At 49.8% G+C, this 18,253-nt stretch overlaps 1 protein-coding gene across 10 annotated transcripts in view; it reads right to left on the bottom strand.

Annotated features, from left to right (window-relative positions):
• Positions 1–18,253, bottom strand: part of CUX1 (cut like homeobox 1) — a 359,174-nt gene that overhangs the window by 299,309 nt on the left and 41,612 nt on the right. Inside the window, exon 1 of one of the 10 annotated variants that reach the window (XM_045773832.2) lies at positions 13,929–15,445. The exons of the other annotated variants lie outside the window; for them this stretch is intronic. Within the exon in view, the coding sequence (XP_045629788.1) occupies positions 13,929–14,090 (162 nt within the window). The 5' untranslated portion in view covers positions 14,091–15,445. Of the gene's footprint in view, positions 1–13,928; positions 15,446–18,253 lie in introns of those variants that run through there. 10 annotated transcript variants of the gene reach the window in all.

Genomic DNA, 18,253 nt, shown 5'->3' with positions numbered 1-18,253 from the left:
GAACAACTGTGCTGGCCCGGAAGGCTGCCCGCATGAGTCAGGACAAGCTCAGGAGGCTGTCGGCTGTAGTCTGCTCTCCTGAGACAGGTATCTTGCTTCATGTTATTGGTGACACGACAAAATGTGGCCCCTGGATCGGCAGTAGCCTGTCCTCGCACATTGGGCCGCCGGTGTCACCACCACAATTGGGCAACAGGAAGCCCCTCTGTGCTGATTCAGCCTAAAGACTCAATCTCAGTGCCAACTCTTCGAGGGGAGTGCTGGCCTAAAGACTACAGCAGGGGCCACTCGAGTTCAGAATTTCGGGGGCCTCAGTCCCCCCCTGGAATTATAAGAATGCAGGTTCTTCTTGCCATTCAGAGGCTGAGCCCGGCCTGTCCCCGGGGAGGCTCAGCAACAACTCTGCCCATGGACGATGGGCAAACAAACGTTCCACACTGTACAGGGGAGAACAGCCCCCTCACGACACTGTCCAAGTCTCAAGTTCCTTTTTTCCAAATATAATCCAAAGCCGACGGCCCCAGGCTCTTCTTCCTGCCACTCCGGTCCGCAAAGAGCAGCCAGCACACAGGGCCAGGCTCACCCCGGCTATCGGGCTCCGATGGCTTTGCCGCTGGGATTCCCACGCGGCTCATAATGGGGTGGCCTCGCTGATGAGCTCCACCTTTTCCTGCACATCTCCAGGAAAAGCATTTCTCATGGAATTTCTAAAACGTCCAGCATCTAAGGAAGCTGGAAAGCCGACCTCGGCTCAGCCGGGGATGGGCAGGCTCTTGGCGCACACAACCGGTTCAGTAAGGCTGCCATCCCGGCACTTTGGGGACCAGCTCTGCTCTGCGCACAGACAGCATCCAGACAGGGACGGCCGGGAGCGGCACACTCAGGGCTACCGAGACCACATCTTAGTTGAACAGACAAACCAGGTCCTCCTCTTCAGGGCTTTTAGTTCACGAGACACCCTTCAGGAGCCCCCCAAAATGCTTAAATGCCTCCCCTCCCCAGCAGCACCATGCCCCACGGCATGATTTCTCCCTGAGGGTTTTATTTAAGACCAGCACTAAAGCATGCCACTACTTATGAATCTGCGGGCCTGCGAAAGTCCAAAAACGGCTCTGCACTTGATTTTGTGTCACCAAAGCACTCCCAGCCTTTAAAGCCTGGGCCATAATTCATGTAGTGCTACAGATCGGAATGAAATTCTGGTCACACCTTGCATAACTTTCTGGAGAATCAGAATACCTCTAGACTTGTTAGCTAATTTAAAAAAAAAAAGGAAAAAAAAAACCAACCCCAACACAATCCCCACCGAAGACATTTTCCTACCTGGCAACCTCACCATGGCGACGAGGCACCGCACCTGTGCGACCTCCTAAGTGTGCGAAGCACAGACGGGGGCCCAGACAGCAGCACGGACTTTGGAGCAAAGAATCTGCCACTTATTTACAACATCTCCAAAGCGTTTCAGGCTCTAACTTGAATGTATATTTCGCACAGTACCAAAACTTTTAAATATCCACAGGAAGATTTCCTTTTTATAGGCAATAAACATTAAATCTAAAGGACTGGGACATAAAAAGTGTTTTAATACCATATAAATCACCTTTCCCTAGACAGACTAAATCTCCGAAGGTTTTAAGGACTGCAATATAAATTTTTATGGCAAATTATCTACATAGAAATTATCTGCACGAGATGCACTTTCATCCCTCTTCCTCATTTACATAGTGCTGACAATCCTTTCCATCACGACAGCCAATCCAGGTTGGGGACTCGAACGTACAGGGCGACTACTAGAGCTCGAGCCAGGCGGGGATCTCTCCTTCCTTCTTTCGGCCCATCGTCAGCGCCTGATGCAACTAGGTCTTGCCCGTTATTCTACAGAAGTCTCTGGCTAACCCACAGCCCAAATGGTACGGCTGCCCCAGCGATGGAAGGACACAGGAATTGCCCCAGACACGCTTCCTACCGAGCTTCTCTTGCACCAGTGGTCGGCCTGCTTAATGCCACTGGAACCAGTGGTTCAAAGAACTTTCTATTCACAAGGCAAGTATTTTGCACATGGTTTTGTTTTCTAGGCTACAATTTTAAAAGGAATCCCAATCGAAGTAGAAATCAGAGAACTGTTCCATCAGAGAGGAAAATATGACCATGTTATCAACCACCATTTTATTATATCCGTGAGTTATAGACAATTTGTAACCTGCCCCCCAAAACGCAAGGAGACTGGGAGTTTCTATCCCTCTTAGAGTTATTTTCTGGTAACAGAACAAGAAAAAGTAGCAAACATCCCTGCTTTCTGGCCTGCTATGAATCTTAGCCAGCTGTCTGAAAAAGGAAAAAGAGAAAAGGTTTTCTGGAAATATTCTCCCTATTGGTTTTATCCATATAATAAATATTAAAGTTAATTTTTTCGTGTGCCTTTCATCTAGGAGAGTTTTGGACCCTTTAATGGTCTAAAAATTTAAATACAGCTCTCCTTCATATTCTTGCAGGGCCTAATTAAACAAAAATAGATCGAGCACCACAGAATTCTGCACAAGAAATGAGAAGAAGAGAAGTGTTTTGGCAAAGGGGCACCAATTTCAACTGACTCTAGCTTGGCTGTATAAACATTAACAACCGACTGATGGGAAGGGAAAGTACACTTTAACAGCATTTTTCAATTAAACAGTCACTTTCTCGTGAAATAAAAATCCACATAGATTTTTAGGCTGCATATAACATAGTAATGATGAGCCCATTTCCTCTCGCTCATTACAAAATTTTCTTGTTGAAGTGGCAATTTCTGCCCCGGTCGTCTAAATGAGGGTAATCAGAAGCCCACAGTAAGTTTTGGAAAACAGAACCACCAGAAGACACTCTGGAATATGGTACCACAAACACTCTGCTTTGCAAATGAAGGAGGTAACATTTTCTCTCCAGATTAAGGCACTTGATGCCAACTAACAGCAGCTTGTGTAATCTTATTTAAAATGTGCTAAAGCATTACACCACTTCACCAAATGGGAGAAAAAGGAGCAATACTGAACCTAAAATGAGAAGAATCGGACCAACAAATCGCTTCTAGGTGCCGTTTTCTCAAGCAGTCCAGCATCTCCACTTGCCGTCGGTCAGCTCAGGGCAAGGAAAGGGACAGGACGTGGACAGCCTCACCATTTAAACTCCTAAGAGACGCTCCTGGGATCTGACTCACTCAACAAGGACCTACTGAGTCCCCCACCTCTGCTGTGTCCCTTTGTGGGGACAAAAAGCTAAAACGGGCGCCACCCCTACCCACACAGGGCTTCCAGTCGAGTCTATGTGAAGCAAAACACGGCCACCCAGTTCGCTAACAGCAGCAGCAACAACAAAGCCATACAAGTCAGTCACTTTAACGCTCATGGACACTATGCAATGGAAGAGACGAAGAAAAAAACGAGCAGATGTTCTCCATACAGAAATTCAACACCCACACTAACTGGTTGAAAAACCAAAATGTCACAATTTCTTTGAATTTGGGGGGGGGAATAAAAATAAAGGCCTACCGCCCCAAATTTAATATCTGAATCCAATAGCCCCAAATATAGGATTCAAATGCCTCCATCTCCATGAACCCTTCCCTGTTCTCCCCTGCCCGCCCTCTGTGGCCACATGGCACGTTCTGTGTGGTTTTCAGTTATTAGTGGGTCTTCCAGCCCCAGTGAGCACACCTCTAGGAGACAGGGGCTGTCTTATTTACCCTTGGGCTCCCTGCAGCGCCTAGTACAGGTCAAGTCCGCACCCATCATTAAGTCACTCTTCGTCCAATCTGTGCTCTCTCCGGAGCTTGCTCTCAACAGCCGATTTCCCTGGGTTGGACTTTAAATAAATGATTAAACAAAGTGCGGCTGGTAGAGCCTGACAGTTAAACATCTTTGAGAACAGAATCACAGGACCTGTGGAAAGTCTCAAAGATACCTCCATAGGAAAATGTTCAAAACGCGATACAAAAACATTTTTTTTAAAAAAGCAAAACAGTTCTGCTAAGTGATCTAACACTAAGAATTAAAGCATCCCACTTTAAGTGACAAAAGAAGACTCGAAAATAAGAAGTGGTAGCTTAAACAATGTCAAACCACACTTCAGAAATAAAAAGGATCTCATGTTAGCGGGTCAAGTGAGAAGGGAGATGGCAGTAACCGCAGCCATGGAGAGAGGTCTGAGGTTTCCCCGTCCAGTTCATTACGTATGTAAGGATTTAAAAACTCAAATAAATGCTATTGAGAAAATAGGAAAGTAGATTTGCGTTCTAGCAGTGAGAGAAGCCACACAAAGTAGACTCAAGCTGCTATTTTCCCAGCCGGATTTTATACGTTTTATAAAGGGGACCCTCCATCTTGCCCTGTATTAACTCACAAAAGCAGGAACTTAGAATCGTAAGGCACGTGTATCGCTCTGATCCCGATCAATCTAGCACAGGGCTCTCTGCCAGGTACTCTGCACCCTCCAGCCCTGACTCCTGCCCAGGACAGAAAGCAGGCTCAGCTGTCCAGTGAGGTCGGACCCAAGGCAGGAGGGAGAGGGGGATGGGGGGCAAGAGCCCTCCTGCCAGTCTGCTCTGACCCCTCAAGCTCTCTTGTCCCCATTTTGGTCACTGTCTGGGATTTTGTTATGCCTGGAACTGACGCCCTGCCCTTTTCTCTGACCAGTGCCCGCTTGACCCCACTGTGCCTGTATGGGGGTTCCTGCTCTGAGCCGAAAGACTCCCTAGCACCCCCAGCTCTTTAGGTCTCTTCCAGCTTCAGGGCTCCCCGTGTCTGTTTGCTATCCCACATCGGGGCGCCTGGTGCTAAAACCTGTTCATCGGTGGCCCCATGTTTTCCTTTGCACTCTCTTCTTCCAGTCCTTGCCTGCCACTGGCTTTCCCTCTCCCCAAATCATTTGGGGCGCCCCACCGCACACCAGAAGAAATGGTGCTACTGTCGGAGCAGCCGTGTCTCTGCCACACAGACCCTGGTATCCCATCTAAGCTGAGCAGGGGTAGGAAAGCTTGGATTTCCAGAAAACAGAGCACCTCCCATCATCATTTATTAAAGGAGAGTCACTGCACCCCGCATGCAACCAGCAATATGGTGTTTGCAACGGCAGAGCTAAGAAATTCTAAGAAATGATTTCCTGAGCACTTCGCATGCACTGGATGTTTTAGGAAAAGGAAAAAGTGGTATACTCTTCTCAAGTCGATTTTATGAATCCTTGAAATCTTAAAGTTAAAAAAAACAAACAAACAAAAAAACCAAAAACTAAAGGAGGGGGGAAAAACCAATGCAAAAGCTAATGTGCACCTGGAGATAAAGCTGTGGTACAGGGACCAAGGCACTGGACTGGAGGAAGGGGGTGCCTCTTCCACACCCGTCCTTGGGGTCGGGGGGTGCGGGTGGGATTCTCTGAGCACCGATTTCCTAATCTGCAAAACAGGGGTGATAACCAAGGTCTGTGAGGTAGGGTTTTGTGAGAACCGATCTGATTCAGCGAACTTGAACGACCATCTCCTAGGTGCCAGACCCTGCGGAGAAGGGAAAGACGGAGCCTCATTTGTTCGTTCCTCCAGTTTGGAAAGTTCGATCTCCCCAGTGAACAAGACTCAGGCTGACAATATAGACAGGGAGAAAGACAGAAAGCACTAAGCGTTAAATACATTTATTTATAAGTAAACACGAATACACAGATGTATGTAATCTGAAGGCAAACAGGAATTTAGCTTACCAGCCAATGGAATTACATCAGATGAAGCACAGTGCCCGGCAACAAGGAAAACACTTAAAAATGTTTAGCCCCTTGGTGAGTTTTAGCCTGGAGGCCCCTAAATTCAACTTTCTGCATCACAGTTTCTTAGCATTGGATGTGTTCTCCTGGAGCGACCCTACCAAGGTGCCCGTGACCGCTGAGCTGCACGAAACCAAAAGGCACCTAAGATTTGAAAGCTTCTAAGCAAAATCAAGGTCATTTCCATCACTAGATGCTGTCTGGTTTGGGTACTAAGAGTAAGGAACGCCGTTGGAGAATAAATCCTGGAGGAAGACGCTGTTTTAGCGGCTTGTACCACACAGTGGCTGTGGATTCTGTCCTGCCCACTGGCACCTCCTGGAGGCCCCCTTCAGGGCCAGGGGGCATCCGTGGCCTGGGGTTCTTGCAGGTGGTCCCAGGGCTGATGCTGGTGTCCTGGGTGGCTCCCTCCCTGTCAAAACACAATTCAGAAGGGAATGCGCAGAGGAGAAATGGCACTGGTCAGGGTCACCGTTCCAGAATCTTCCACTCACGGAGCTCCTTTAAAGCCTCACTTCCAGCGCCCACCAGGCCAGAGGTGACTCCCAGCAGTGCTGGGACCCCACTGGCAACAACAGCTATTCTTTGGTACAACTGCTTCCCCAGATCTGTGCTTGGGGTGGGGTGGGGGCTGCCCTGGGGCTGAGCCCTGAGGGCTCCTTTGTCACCGAGGAGCAGCATTAAACCCTGGCGGGCCAGAAAACTTGTGAGCTCTCGGGCTGCCTCCAGATCGCAACGAGGCGAACATGACCCAGAGCCAGTGCGAGGAAAGAGACAGGAGTGGCCGTGTGGGGCCTCCTACAAAGGCCAGAGCCCACCTGACCTCAAACGACCCCCCGGCCCCGGCGCTGCAGCATTCTCGGGGACAAAATCCAACTTCAGCCAGGCTGGGGTGGATACTTACAAGATCAGGACTTTCCAAATACACACTGCCCATGGGGGGCCTCACACCGGACTGTAAGTTTTCAGTGGGCAGCAGCAGGGGTGGGGCCTGTTGGGCTCCCCACCAGTAAGTACTGACTGTGGCTAACTGAACAGAAAAGTCAGCACAAAAAGCCAGCGCCCCTTTCAAGGGAAGTCCCCTGCAGGCACCCGAGGCTGGGACTGACATGTGGCAAGGTCTCTGGGCTCCCTACGGCGCCGACATTCGGGTCTATCAGGAGACGGGAGAGCCTGGGAAACTTCACTGACACCTGTGGAGTGTCTCCAGAGGGATGGGGGTAGGGGGCACAGGGACCCTAGGGCCAGAACTGCCACCTGCCCCTCACTTTCCTCCTGGTGAGGACCGACCGAGTGGGAAGACGGGAAGAGGAAATCTCGACAGCACTGAGCTGGGTCTTGAAGGACAAGGGAACTCTGGGGTCTTCGATGCCTTCGCTCTTCCTCTTCCCCTCTGGCCTGCGGGAGGAACTGCCTCTCCTGCAGCGTCCATCCAAAGGCCCCAAGACCTCCCTACTGACTGTCACCATTGACAAGTCATTCTCGTCTCTGCCGAAACGACGTCCTGGGTGATGTGGGCACCCGCCGTGTGCCCCCTCCTGGCTGGAAACCCTCCCTGAGCAGGGCACCCCTGTACCTGAAGCTATCGATGGTCCTCGGGGACCTGGAAGATTTCTCCCCGCCTCCAGCCAAAGGAAACAGACCTCAAAACGTTGGCCACATGAAAGGCTCATGTGTAAAAATAATTCAGTTCAACAAATATTTCCGCTACATGCAAATCACAGACCCAGGCGCTGCAGAGGGCACACACACACCAAAGAGGAAGCTGGTGCTTCAAAGTGCCTGAAACCCAGCGAGGAAGTGAGGAGACCAGAGTGAGTGGAACGCTCCAGAGAAGAGCATTCTGCGGCTCTGGCACCACCACAACTAGGCAGAAGTGGAGCCCGGGATTCCAGAAGGCAAGGGGGAAAACGGCTTCGAATCACTGAAGATCTCATTAGAACAAATCCCCTGTTTATCCAACATCCGTGGTGTCACTGTGTAAATAGCCATTAAAGTGCCAGATCAAGTATTAAGCACTTCTGCGCTGAAGTCCATGTTCTATAATGCACAGGACTTTGCAAAAAGAAGGGTGGGGGGGGAGGACATTAAGCAGAATTAACTGTAATCCATGAAATTGACAATCACGTGCATTTCTGTCTCAAAGCCCCACCTATTAGCTCCTTCTGCTCTCTGGGGGAAGCCTGCTTTCCCGGGCACTCTGTAGGGGAGACGGTGCAGATGGCGGGTGCAACACTCACCCACCCTGTGAGGGGTTAAACAATCACCTATCCAAAACTGCCCCAGGTCTCCCAGATGAGCCCCCCCCACCGCACCCCCCCCCCAGGAGCACAATGCCTTCCCCACCCGTCTACAAACCAGCACTGTGGCAATTACCAGAGAAAGAAAAGTACATATCAAATCGTGGGAGAAGAAGAGCAAGGAGTTCTGGAATCAGATTATTTCTGGGAACCCATCAGGAGGACTCTTTTAACTACAGATAAGACGAGAGATCTCGAGGTCTGTGGCCAGGCCCTCCACTCCCCTGAATTTCTCAACAGCATCTGGCACACTGTGGGGGCTCTCGAACATGAGCTAATAAAAGCACAACAATAAACAGAAGTAGCCTTTTGAACTCAAGCCAACTTTGTCTGCGTGTACATATTATAAAAATCTAATGCAAGCCAACAATTTCTATATTATGCTAGTTTCATCCCAATATAATTTCAATAGCTCTATTGTAAACAGAAATTACTGGCAGGGTTCTGATTAAAAAGATGGCAACATTCCGCATTCAGACCGTGTGACAGACTCGCCCCATAATATAAATAACTTGATAAAAAAAAAAAACCAGGGTGATGAGCACCACTCCTACACACAAAACATCGGTGAGACAGGAAGATTAACTGAACGACCATCCCCTTCAGAGCCTACAATTTTAAAAGCTGAGCCTGTAAAGCTGAGGTTGGGAATCAGCCACCGATCTGGATTCTCTAGTCCCCGTTTCCAGTGACTCAGGGCTCTGCATCCATTACACGACAAAGGGGACATACCACCACACAGAGGTGCTGTTTCTTAGAATATGCTTCCAGAAGGCCTGCAAAGGCTTTATTCCGGGAGTCTCAAATCCCAGGACAACCTGAGGTGGGAGAGTCCAGGCCTCCACAGACTCCGGAGGTCACCAGGTCATCACGAAAGGACGATTCTGATCGCGGAGTCTGGCTGGGAGCCGCGACCACTCGCACACTCCTGTGTCGGGTCCTCCTGGCACGCGCCCATCAGCGGCCCCGTCCTGAGCACCTGCGTGCGACACCGCACAGGGTCCCGGGTTTCAAAGTAAAAAGGTAATGACAGAGGCCACCAAACTCACGTTCTGAGTGGGAGACCAGGCAGGGCAGGCACTGTGGCTTGATTTCCACGCACAACTTCCTTTATGATTTCTTTCTAGATGAGGTCGCGCTGACGGTATTTGATGATCACCGCAATTTTTTTTTTTTTTAATTTCAGGAAAATAGGTCTCTGACAAGAGACACTTTTGCTAAGTAGGCTAAAGCGAAAGCTCTGTGTGGGGGTGGCTCCACGGTGTTCCTGCGGGCTGGTCATCCGCCCTCCAGCAGGGAACGCTAGATGACCAGTCACTGTCGCTTTGCTGAGTTGGTGGGCTGACTTACCACGTTATGCTTATTTATTTACTAGCCTTCTCAGCCTCCTCCACTAGGACGGCAGCAACTTTTGCAGCAATTCACTGGGCTCCCGACATGGGCCACGCTGCACCGGGCAGTAGAAGTGAGGCCTCTGCTCTCACCCCCCAACCCTGCGAGGCAGTCACAGGGGAGTAATGGGGACTGGCCCCTCCATGCCAAGCACTGTGCTAAGCGCTGTCCCAATGAGCCTTCCCACATGGAGACCCCACCTCCGCCCCGGGAGGCCCTTTCTCAGACAAGGACACTGGCTCAGAGATGGCGAGAACCATGCCCTTGGCCCCACAGCCAGGGCCCGACTAGCTCTGCCAGGTTTCTGAGCCAACCTCTCCATTCCCAGGTGGCCTGCCTCTCCAGGGGGGCAGGGACAAGGCCGTCCCAGATGCTGGTCAGGACTCAGCACGCTCTGCCACGGTGTTTTCCCGCAGAGGTCCGCCCAGCCTGGGCGAGGGCAGGCGCTCCGTCCATCCTCCTCCCCATTGTAGGGAGACTCCCCCGGCCTCGGGCCCTGGTCCCAAGGGCCACCGTGGACGGTCAGGGCCGGCAAGGGCGTCATCATGGCTGGGGCCCCTTCTCCCACCAGTGTGCTGCTCAGAGCACAGGGGCCCCCGTTTTTGGAACTGAGTTTCAATATTAGATTCAGACTATGATTCAGTTCTAGTGTGATAAAATGACGTGGCTGACCTGTGGAAGTGCAGGAAGGAGCCAAGGTCATGATTCCTCCCCACTCCCATCTTCACAGATCACCCCCTTCCCCCTCCCCCTTCCAGGAGATTTCTGGACGCCCAAGTGACACGCAGTTGTTTCCCCTTTCTTTGCAGACAGAAGACCCGATCACATGATTCGGTGGCCCAACAGGTTCTGTCAAATTGCTGAAAAGGCAGAAGAAATTCCTGACAAATCGGGAGAGTCAGAAAATCAATTCCCAAATGCCATGTAATTCACTGACAAGCCCACCGGGGCATTAGTACTGAATGGGAGCGGATTTCTTTTCTTAAAAAAGGCCCAAGATAAGAGCAAGAAACATATTTACATTTTGTCTGCAGACGGGGGCTCGAGAGCCGGCGAGCAGGAGTAATGAGAAGAGCCCGTCACAAACAACTCGGGCCTGCCAGCGATGAAAATTAATGGGAAGGTAAAGAACTCCTTTTGATGCTGGAAGGGCTCCAGTAAAAACTGGTCTGTACATGGGAACACGGTGTCAGACTAAGAGAGAATCAGCTTGTCTGACTTGTGGTTTTCTTGACAACATTCATCTTCTCTTGGCCTGATACAGAGCAATTAGTGCCTGTCAGTGGAATCATGTGTTATTAAGATCATTCAGGCATTTTTTAATTACGGTTAGCGAGACAGACAGTAATGAGATCTCCAGCAACTTAAACTTCCCACTTCCTTTTCAGATAAATCTTAAGCTGCCTTTTTTTTTTTTTTTTTTCCTCTAGTGATGTTTCAAAAGAATTGTTTATTCCTGCAGGTAGGTACATGCAACCCGGCCCCAGCTTCCCCTACTTCACATAAAACATCGACTGCTGGGGGGGGCACCCCCAGATCCATCAGACAAAGACACCCTTTCTCAATCATCTGCTCCCTCTGGTGGGACACGGGACAGGCAAGCTCTGTTCGAGAATTCGGTTCTGGAACCCGCTCTGGATCTGCAGGGCTTCCAACCCCGGGGGGGAGGGGGGGCTCGCTCGGCTCGCTTCTCTCCCGTCCCGAAAGGGTCACGGCCTGTGCCTGATATGACAGGAGCCCCAGTCCTCGGTCCAAACCCTGCTCTTCCCTATTAGCTCTTCCAATCATGTGACCCAAGAACCCCAGGAAGCATAAAAATGATTTAATTTGCTTTTATCGTCTATATTTCATTCTATTTGCTTTTAAATTAACAATTCTCAAAAAGGTTAAAGTAGAGTATCTGGTTCAACTTGAATCTGGGTTCATAATTTTTGTCTTCTTAAATGCTCCCTTTACATCGATATTTCATTGAGGGAGTAATTTCCTTTCCTGGGAGATTTCAAATTTTTATGGGCCCAGTTCTTTCTCTTTATACAGCCAGGAGCCAACGTGACTTCTGAGCTATTCCTGGCGCACCATCTGTTTCTTTACGAGGCCAGGGAGAGGGGTCTGGGGGATGCGCGATAAGGAGGAAAGGCCCCCAAAGCCCACTCTTGCGGGGGCCGAGCACCCGCCTCCAAACTCGCTGAGCGCGGTCCTTCTTGCGGTGGTCGTTTCTAGGGAATACGGACTTCCGAAGGTCCCGCGACCAGCTTCAATACCAGTCAACATGCTGGAACGGAACTTGCTGAAGGTAAGTTCTCCAAACCTTATGACCCGTTCCTAGCAGTATTTTTATGAAAGCCATTTTTAAAAATCCTTTTCCTAAGTTTGTTCAAAATGTTCCTTTCAGCAGAGCACATTATATAATGCATTCTGGATATTCTGCTGCTTTGGGTCCTGTGTGCCTTTAGTTGTTTTTGAAAGCAAGCCTTTTCCTGTAGGTTTTTATACAATTCTAGACCAGTGTGCACCGCTGTCCAGAGACACATCCCTTTCTCCCCCCACCCCCAGCAAAGTCACCTTCTCCTTCCAGCCCCAGTTGACTCCTGTTCATCACCACCCACCACCGAGGTTCATGGGTGGGGGAAAACGAGAGCCTAATCCTAGGGTCCCACACGTGCACACATGTCCCCGACGCAGAAGCAGCGGAGCCTGTACTGAGTGACCACGGTTCCCCCAGCTGGGTGCCTTCTGTGGAGCCACAGTAACGATGCCTCCGGGCAAGGATGGACCCTACAGGCAAATCAAGGCCTGCATCTGGAACTGCACCAGGGACCCTACGGGCAGCCCGCTCAGCACCCAGGGAGCCCACGTTCATCTTCCAGCAAGGCGAGGCCACGGAGCAGACCACACTGGATCTCAGTGGGTCTCACCCCTGAGCCGGGTGAACCCACTGTGGGGGCCCCACTGCCTGAGGAGACCGCCAGCCAGGCCTTGGGGATCAGGCCTCAGGAATGGGAGCCAGCAAGCCCAAGAAAACACTGAAGGCCACTGGAGCCATGGTAAGACCAGTTTCATCCAGGTAAGCCCAGCGTCATCCAATAAGACCACCATCAAGTAAGACCAGTTTCATCCAGGTAAGACTACCTTCGTCAGGTAAGCCCGGCCTCATCCAGGTAAGCCCCACCCTCTTCCAGGAAGAGGCTCACAGCCCCTGAGAAAGAAACCCTGAAATGCCAATGGTTAGAACGTACTCCAGAAGAACAGAGCAGAAAGTTCCAGTATTTAAAAGGGCTAAAAATTAGACAGAAAATGAGAAGAGAGGGAGGGATCCACCCTATTTTCAGTGTTTTGCACAGGGTGGACGTCTTATAAACAGTTTTATGTTAAAGCTATCAGGAAGGGACATAAGAGGGAGCAAGAGGGAGTCAAGGTCACCCAGAACTACCAGGTGGCGCCCTGCATTCTCATGAGCAGCCCCCACGACCTCTCCTGGGCTCAGCTCGACAGCACAAGTCAGCCCCGGGGGGACGCTGTGCCTTCTAGGAGTTTGAAAAAGCCCCGAAATACTACATAGGTTTACATCACTTACGTGGAATGGACAGGGCCAGGACGCCCCATGAGAATGCAGCCAGGCCTCCTACCCTCGCAGGAGTTTGAAGAAAATGGTTTCTTCTCTTAAAAAAGCCTGTACGCGGGGCAGCTGTGTGGCTTGGTCAGTTATAGCGTCTGCCTTTGGCTCAGGTCATGATCCCAGCGTCCTGGGCCCCACGTCAGGCTCTCTGCTCAGTGGGGAGCCTGCTTCTCCCTCTCCCTCTGCTGCTCCCCCTGCTTGTGCTCTCTCTCTCTCTCTCTCTCTGTCAAATGGATAAATAAAATCTTTAAAAAAAACAAAAACAAACCTATAAGCTGCTGGTTCATCTTTTTTCTCTTAACAGCATTTAAAAAAATTAATTCTATTAAAAAGCACGCGTTGGCTTTTTGTGGTTGGGCGACCACACTGTTTTGAACAGAACCGCGTGAAGTCCAGCCACGTCCCAGCCAGAGGGGCACCCCCGGCCCCCCGGGCACTGCGGGGCTGGCTGCTGGCAGGCGGATAGGCTGCTGGCACTTTTCTGCCCTCGGCCCCGCCTACATTTTGTCAGCCTCAGCTGCCATCTCTCGGGTTCCTCGAGCTCTGCCCTGTCAGAATGTTTGCTTCAAATACCATTTCGCTCAACTGCGACCACCTGTTGCTTGCTAGTGGCGAGGTCAGTCCCTAAGCAGACCCACCGCTTTTCTGGTCGCACACACTGAAAACCACTGCCCAGTTCATAAAAGGAAGTCGTGCTGTTTCAGGTTGGGAAGGAGGGGAGGAGAGAAAGGGGCGGGGAAGAAGGGAGAGGGGAAGGGGGAAGAAGGGAGAGGGGAAGGGGGAAGAAGGGAGAGGGGAAGGGGGAGGAGGCGGCAGGGAGGACGCTCGCCCACAGTTACCAATGTTACTCTCTCCTCTGACTCCATGATTCCGTGCGCATTTACACACTTGCCGGCAGGAGAAGGTGGTTTGTTTTGCTTTGGTTTCTGCGTTCCTTCTGTGCATACTATTTGCACAACTGGAAAGATCACGAAAGAACCAGAACTCCAGGCAGGCTCCATAGTGGGGCCATGGAGAACAATGCTGGGGCAAAGTTACATGGGCACGTGGGGGTAAGCTGGCCACACGGATCACATGGCCACACGGACCCCGCCACTCTCTTTGCAGACAGAGCTGCACCAGTGTGAAACGGTGTGTGTACAAAGTTCTTCAAGGTGGTGCCGTTGTAAGGGCAAAGACTGGAAGCCACCCAAAGATCTATCAGTGGGGACCTGGGTACATCAAATACAGCCATCTACAGCATGGAATATCCCGTCGCTTTGAGAGAGAGAGAGATGCATAGGAAGGGCTAGGGACAGAATAAGCTTCTGTCTCACTTGGAAAGTCTAAGAAACAGTTAATTTTTAAAAAATTTAAAAGGTACAGAAGATGGTGCATAGCATGCTAGACTATGTGTACAGAGGGGATAATAACGTGCATTCATACTTGTTTCTGTGTGTACAAGAAATTCTGGGAGGATACTCAAATCAGCAACAGTGGGGGCAAGGGAGGGCAGATAGGGGACCTGTCCTTTCGCTTTCTGTTTTGGAACCATGAGATCGTGTCACTTGGAAATAAGTAATACAAGGAATTTAGTGCAATTGCTCCTATACAATTGGTCCAACTTTTCTGGAAAGTTTGGTGAATATGTACCCAAAGTCTTAAAAATATACTCACACCTCTCACTCAGCACCGCTTTTAGAAATTTAACCTACAGAGGTAATCAGATATCAAGAGGGATCATCAAAAACACACAGAGAAGGGGAAGGATGCCCATCGCCATGCCTAAATATAGCAAATGTCTAAAGTACTAAAGAGGGGAAAAAGAAAAGGGTCGATTAAATGCAACATGGGGAATACGGTACGATACGGTACGATACGTACCTTCAACAAACAGCACACTAATTTCCTTTAACTAACACGGAAAGATATGCTTAACATCCCAGTAAACTCCAGGGTCGTTATACAACCATATCCAAAGTGTTATGCCACTCACCTAGTTTTCTGTTTACATAAATTAGGTTTCTGGATGGACGTCTGTCCAAATGTGAACAGTAATAGGATTAGTGGTGACTTGTTCCCTTCATTATGTACTTTTATACTTGCTTCATTTTTACTAGCATTTCTGACTTTTTAATTTCAGAGAGAAAGTCATTTCTGTTTTGCAAAGAAGAATTTAAAAGGCCAAATAGTTGGGTGTCTTCTAGTAGGCAAAAGGTTGTGGCGCCTGGGTGGCTCAAGAGGTTAAGCCTCCAACTCTTGGTTTCAGCTCAGGTCATGATCTCAGGGTCGTGGGATCAAGCCCCACATCGGGCTCTGTGCTCAGCACGGAGTCGGCTTGTCCCTCTCTCTCTGCTCCTCCCCACCCCCAACCCCCCCCCAGTATGCTCTCTCCCTCTCTCTCTCTAAAATAAGTAAATAAATAAAATATTTCTTTCAAATGTTAAGGCCCACACAAACACGAAGGAAACCCCGAAGGCCAGAAAAAGAGGAGCACCCTGCCAGAGCAGAGACGCACCTGAGCACCACGCAGAGGGTCTCCCTGTCCCGGGGTCTGACCAGCCCCACACCAGGTGTTCTTTCCGTAAGAGGTAGACGTGGTAAACAGAAACCGGAACCAGAATAGCAAACAGAACACCAGGGGCTCGACTGGGGAGCTGGAGGAGCAGAAGGGTTTCATCCTCCCTTCTCTTGCCTTCTATGTTTGGCACAAACAGTTCTTTGGCTTATTATAGGGCAGTGTGACAAAAATACATTCTAACGGCAATTAAACACCATGTCTAACAGCCAAGTGTTTTCAGTTAATAAAGGGCTCTGCTTATAATAAGAGAAATCATTGTCTAATTCAAGGCGGCTGAAATATAAGCCCTCATCCTGATTTCTCGTGAGTGATTAGCAATATTTTTAAAAAACAAGAAGCATCATCATCCTACCAAAAGCATGGCACACAGCTTACTGGATCTGAAAGACACAAACTTGTAATCAAAGTGGCCTGGGTTTGGGGCCTAGCTTTACCACTTCACAAAAAGTTGCCCCGGGGAAGTTCATCTTTCCAACACCCTCCCCCCCACTAGTGAGACAAAGAGACCCTGATGCTAATAAGTCCCTGGGCAAGACACTGGGACATGGCAGCAAAGACGACAGGCCCCAATTAGCCTTATTTCCCCTTCTCGACCTTTTCCTAATGATTTCTAACCAGAACTGTTAAACACTGGACGAGTCGAGCCCCTGGCAAAGTGGCCAAATAAAGTCTATCAACAGAGGCTACTCGCAAACGATGTACCCATGCTGGAAGCTCCGGGGTGAGCAGGCCCTGGCCAGTGTCAAGAACAGTGAGATCACGTGCCCTGGAACTCTACTCAGTGATCCCAAATCATTTCATTAGGGTGAAATTGTGTTCAATGATCTTAGCAAGCGACGTCCACCACAGCTCAATTTGTCGATCTTGCTTCCAATACCCTGAACCTCTGTCTTCCCAACCACAGATGCCCCGGCTTCTCTTTCGCACTACTCGGCTGGACACATGGCCCGGTGGGAAGGTCGCCCTTGGTCGGACAAGGCAGAGCCCAGCCTGTCGCTACCAGCCTGGGGACACAGGCCAGTGTCTGGACTTCCCTGTGAGAGCCCGGGAGGACTCCACCTCCCGTCTCCCGAAACTGCGCTCGGGATCAAAAAGGATCACAATCCCGAGAGCTCCCAACAGAGCCCTGCACGGAGGTGACACGTCGGAAATACTTCCTTCCTCCTCCGTGAGTCTTGTTCCCCTGCTGCTGGTCGGGGTAACGAGCTCCTCACTAGTACTTAGACAAGAGTCCGAGGGCTCCCCGGGAGCTCAGACTCCTCGGGTTTCAGCTGCTTTTTAAGTAAAATGGAAATAACACTACCTGCCTTCCATTCACCTCTAAGGATGTTGTCGGGATTAACTGAACGGGGCATATTAAGCTCTTATTTCCTCCGAAAGAGACACTGAGTAAGTAACACGATATTATTCTATCAACGGCCTGCTTTAATGTCACCCCCCTCAACGGGCACGAAAGGAATGTACCACTTCACTCCCACCCTGACGGCAATAATCCTAATTCAATTAAGCCAGAAAGCATCTCTTATTTCAGGGACAATGGGAAACCATTCCAGACTCATGGCCTGGATGATATTAAACATAATTTATAGTTTACTTTTGCTGAGGCATCCCGAATATTCTAAGGACTACACAAGGAAATGCGGGCATTCACTTCAGCGGTTCACCTGCCCTCATTTTTCTGCAGAAAATTCACCGTTGTTGAACAGACACAGTGGCAAGGACCTATTTTTCCACCAAAAGGCATAATCCAAAGGAGAGGACACACCTTAAAATTGTCTTCTTAAAATGGAGACAAACCTAGTGTCACCTACCTTCCCATATTTAAAATAAGGAAAGAGAAAATAAAATAAGAGAACATAAAGCTTCTTCAACAGATAAAATTAAAGGCACCACAATTTTCGTATTCTGTAAGTGAGTAGATGAGAGAGATATACATAAAACACCCCAATGTTGAAAGGTTTACGCTATAAGTACAGTAGATTACCATTCATACGTTGCTTTATTTTTAAATAAGAGTGTACTTCCATCATATAGAATCATAATTCCTATGTGCTCACCATTCCGCTTCATCAAATTTTAACATTCTGCCATCTTCGCCATTTTTAAAGGAATAAAATGTACTTGGAGCCCCTTCTCCACTCAGTCCCATTTTCTCCCTCCCTCCCCCCAAATAACCACGTTCCAGAATTCGCCATTTACCTTTCTCAAGCAATCGCTCTATATTTTCTAGCTCGTTATGATCCTATTAACAACACGAGGTATGGTTCTGCATGTTGAACTCCACAGACACAGGCCCACGCTGCACACACCCGTCAGCAGACTTTCTGGGCCTTTCTGGGCTCTCCGCTGCGGGTGAGCGGTCCAGTCGCACGTGGCCTTGCCCTCCAGAAGAGCACGGGATGACGGCCACACTCCCCCAGGACCCTGACGTGCTTTCCAGCTTTTCACTCCCGTGTGCTGCCATGACCGTTCTTGCACACGTGCCCAAGACATCTCTAAGACTGCTCCGCTGTACTAGGGAGGCTTCCACGAACTTCTCCGAAGAAGTCATTCTGGATGGCATGCCCACGGACAGCACAGAGTTCACACCGTGAGCCCTAGGGA

The sequence above is a fragment of the Ursus americanus genome, chromosome 2, assembly GCF_024610735.1.
Source record: "Ursus americanus isolate L20-20 chromosome 2, mUrsAme1.1.p, whole genome shotgun sequence".
NCBI lineage: Eukaryota > Metazoa > Chordata > Mammalia > Carnivora > Ursidae > Ursus > Ursus americanus.
The sequence above is the reverse complement of the archived record's forward strand: the minus strand, read 5'-3'. Positions and strand labels throughout refer to the sequence as shown.